Here is a 4,194-nt window from a genome sequence, read left to right as displayed (position 1 = left end):
AGTTGTGGCTCGCGGGCTCTAGAGCGCAGGCTCAGTAGCTGTGGCGCACGGGCTTGGGTGCTCCGCGGCATGTGGGATCTTCCCGGACCAGGGCTCGAACCCGTGTCCCCTGCATTGGCAGGCAGATTCTTAACCACTGCGCCACCAGGGAAGCCCCCATCCCGATTCTTAATACACACCCTGACTAGGTATTAATCCTTACTATCACAGTTAATTCAATTGAAACTGAGAGTTCACAGTTAAGAGAGGTCTTTCTTTCTCTAACATTCATTTATTCTCTCAACAAGCATATACTAAGCACTTACTATGTCATGAGCACTATGTTAAGCCCTGGGATACAAAGAAGAAAACCAGACAGTCCTTTTCTTAGGGGGTAACAAAATAAAATAAGTTTAAATGTCTTTAATAAACATTACAATAACAGGAAGTCCGGTGTTCCATAGTAGGAGAGGCCCCAAACACAGCCTGAAAGGGATGAGATGCCATAATGCCCCAGTATCCCTACCTCCACACCTCCTCCGACTCCATAGTGTGGGGTTCAGGAACAGAGCCTGTGGCTAAAAAACTGAATAAATTTTCCTGTCTTCTCCCAACAGCTCCTCCAATAAGCTCCCTTTGAAAAAAATTATTTTCCCTTTCCATTTCTGAGAACTAACCATAAGGAAATCATGCAGTAGAAGCAGAAATCTATATGCAGAAACTGATTCATTGCAGAGTTATTGAAATTGGGGGAAAAAATTTGATGCAACATAAGTATCCAAAACCAATGGAGTAGTTTAACAAAGTATAGCATATCTACCAAGGCACATTATTAAGCAAAAAGAACTGTATAATGATTCAGAAGGAGCACAGACCCCAGAGTCAGATTTTCTAAGCTCCAGCCTTTGGGCAAACTAGTTAATGTTCCTGAATCTCAGTTTTCCTGTTTATAAGAGCGGGGGCTGGGCTTCCCTGGTGGCGCAGTGGTTGAGAATCTGCCTGCCAATGCAGGGGACACGGGTTCGAGCCCTGGTCTGGGAAGATCCCACATGCCGCAGAGCAACTAGGCCCGTGAGCCACAATTACTGAGCCTGCGCGTCTGGAGCCTGTGCTCCGCAACAAGAGAGGCCGCGATAGTGAGAGGCCCGTGCACCGCGGTGAAGAGTGGCCCCCGCTTGCCACAACTAGAGAAAGCCCTCACACAGAAACGAAGACCCAACACAGCCATAAATAAATAAATAAAATTAAAAAAAAAAAAAAAGAGTAAAGGAAGGGGGGGGTATATGAAATTGAGAAATTCTAAAAAAAAAAAAAAAAAGAGCAGGGGCTAGCTAATAATAGTTGCCACCTCACAGTGTTGTTGTGGAGATTAAATAAGAAAATGCAGGTAAAGCACTTAATAAACACCTAGAATAGTGCTCAATAAATGTTGGCCATTACTGTTCTCATTATTAATATAAAGTCAATGAAAACAGTTAATTGCGTGGACTTAATACGCCACAGAAGATATTCCTCGTAGAGTCTTACATTAAGAATATATATATATGTATATAATAGTATGTAATCAAATTCTGAGCCTATGTGAAACATATATGAAATGTTTAAATAGTTGTATTGGTAGCATAATGGCATTATGAGTAATATTTTAATGAAAGATTTACTTTGATCTTATTGCAAATTTCTGTTTAATAAAAAAAGAAAAGGGGGATATAAAAATAAAATTAAAAATAAAAAGCAAGGGAACACTGAAAGAAATTGTATGCTAAGAAATTCAAAAAACATCAATAAATTTGTCCTGGGATTCATGTCTGCAGAGTTGATGAACCTAAATCATCTTCACTTTGGGGACAGATATCTTTTTTTTAGCATATAAAACTCTAACTCTTCTAATATTTAGTAATAACATGCTGATGTAAGCTAGTTCCAAGCTGCAGGTCAGTGTCATTGGGACTGCCAAGAGGTGAAAGATCAAGACAGATCAGAGAGAAGGAAACAGAAAGCCACCTATTAAATGGTGATATATAGGAGTTTATTTTGCATGTAAGTATTAACTCAAATATGCAAAAATATGTATAAATAGCTATAGACACACTATACATATAGATACAAAGAAATAAAAGATTGGAAATATATTGCTAACAGTAGCTCTCTTAGGGTTGGAAGATCATAGATGATATCCAATTTCTTCCTTATCCCTTCTAAAGTTTTCTACAGTTGGCACGTAATACTTTTAAATTTGGAGGAAGGGAACTTTAAAAACTATTAATTTCTTCTTTTTAAAGCAAGGGATTATTAGTGAGGAGGTAAGAGGGAGAGTGTGAGCCAGTAATGTCATAAATTCCCCAGCGCATGTGACTGTTTACTCCCAAAAGTCCCTGAGTTGGAAGTTAAAAATAGAAAGAGCTGAGGGCTGAATTTGGGGGGGTAATGAGTCCCACAAGAAGGGCTGTGAGCAGGGCAAACTGAGGTGAAGTACAGGAGTGGGGTGACTTGGAGGGAAAGGTGGTTGACTGGGGTCCTCCCCATAGGCAGGGGGTGCTGGTCCAGGGATCCAGCTTGGAAAGGTTTTGTGGAGGGTATTGCTTCAGGAGTGGGAGAGTTGTTTTAAAGGTTCAGTAGGGAAACCGAGTTCAGTCTGATCCCAAAGGAAGCAGCCGTGTCCTCCCCAAATCCCAGTAGCCTATCAGGCAGCCTTTTCACTCCCAGAGCTGGAACCTGATTTCTGGTCATTCGTAGCCTCTTACAGCCACCCAACTCCTTCCCAAAGAATTCTATGTGCTCCCAGGAATGTCTTGATTTGGGTGCTTGCTGAACCAAAAGAACTTTTCCACTGAAGTCCTTTCAATCAAAAAAATACACAAACTTCCTGTACCTCTAAAACTAGACAGGCCTTTAGAAATAGTTTACCCAAACACCTTCATGGTGGAAGGCACAGTGCTCCTTTTAGAGATGAGGAAACTGGGACTCAAGGAGATTAGGTGATTGGCCCAGGGTGACTGAGTAAGTTATGGCAGGGCTCCCCAGGATCCCTCTCTTTTCTATGTATTTTTTCCATTACCCCATGTTGTTCTTTGTTAAACAGGAAGAATCTTCCTTTGTTAGGATCTGTCAATGCACCATCATGTCCTGTCATAATAGTAATTATCATTATATTTTGACAAAATAATACTTAACCATTATGTCCTGGCTGAATAATACTTAACCATTAATTGAGGTCTATGTGCTCTTTTCATAAGCAGTCATTTAATTCTCATAATAAGAAGGTATTATTGGGTTTCACACAAAGAAGCTGAGCTTCAGAGCAATTAAATAAACCATCCACTGTCACCCTGACAGTGGTAGCAGAGTCAGGATCTGAACCCAGTCCATCTGAATCCAAAGTTACCTTCCTGATTCTCCATAAAGAAACACTGTTGGCTATATATACACAATGGAATATTATTCAGCCTTAAAAAAGAAGGACATCTTGCTATTTGCAACAACATGTATGAATGTGAAGGACATTATGCTAAGTGAAATAAGCCAAACACAGAATGACAAATACTGCATGATATCACTTGTGTGTGGAATCTAAAAAATGTTGACGCTATAGAAGCAGAGAACAGAATGGTGCTAATAGGGGCTGGGGGCAGAGGGACGGAAAGATGTGGGTCAAAGGATGTAAAGTTCCAGTTATGCATGATGAATAAGTTCTAGAGATCTAATGTAGAACAACATGATTACAGTTGACAATATTTTGTTGTATACTTGAAATTGCTAAAAGGGTAGATGTTAAGTGTTCTCACTGCATAAGAAAGGAAAAGAAGCTGGGGAAGGAGTGGCAGGCACCATGTCCAGTTGCAAAGGGGGTAAGAAGAAGCCCAAGAAGCAGGCCAAGGAGACGGATGAGGAAGATAAGGCATTCAAGCAGAAACAGAAAGAGGAGCAGAAGAAACTCGGGGAGTTAAAAGCGAAGGCCTCAGGGAAGGGCCCCCATGTCACAGGTGGAATTAAGAAATCTGGCAAAAAGTAAGCTGTTCCTTGTGCTTGAGGCAACGATGGTCCTTAATTCCATTCCTGTTTAAACATTTGGATCCCCTGCCATAACATCTGTTGCCACCTATAGCTAGAATGAAGTGTAGTCTTATTCTTTTTTTAAAAAATTAATGAACTTATTTATTTCTGGCTGCGTTGGGTCTTCATTGCTGTGTGCGTGCTTCTCGTTGCGGTGGCTTC

General features: G+C 40.8%; 1 protein-coding gene across 1 annotated transcript; it reads left to right on the top strand.

Annotated features, from left to right (window-relative positions):
• Nucleotides 1–3,808: 3,808 nt before the first annotated feature.
• LOC133093485 (translation machinery-associated protein 7-like) lies at nucleotides 3,809–3,991 on the top strand. Its single transcript, XM_061193359.1, has one exon. The coding sequence runs from the start codon at nucleotides 3,809–3,811 to the stop codon at nucleotides 3,989–3,991; it is 183 nt and encodes a 60-aa protein (XP_061049342.1).
• The last annotated feature ends 203 nt before the right edge of the window (nucleotides 3,992–4,194 follow it).

The sequence above is a fragment of the Eubalaena glacialis genome, chromosome 6 (genome assembly GCF_028564815.1).
Source record: "Eubalaena glacialis isolate mEubGla1 chromosome 6, mEubGla1.1.hap2.+ XY, whole genome shotgun sequence".
Taxonomy (NCBI): Eukaryota; Metazoa; Chordata; class Mammalia; order Artiodactyla; family Balaenidae; genus Eubalaena; species Eubalaena glacialis.
This window is presented reverse-complemented; position numbering and strand designations above follow the sequence as displayed.

What these genes read in the sequence shown, in the direction of transcription:
- LOC133093485 (XM_061193359.1), top strand. Translation starts at nt 3,809, where the DNA reads ATGTCCAGTTGCAAAGGGGGTAAGAAGAAGCCCAAGAAGCAGGCCAAG.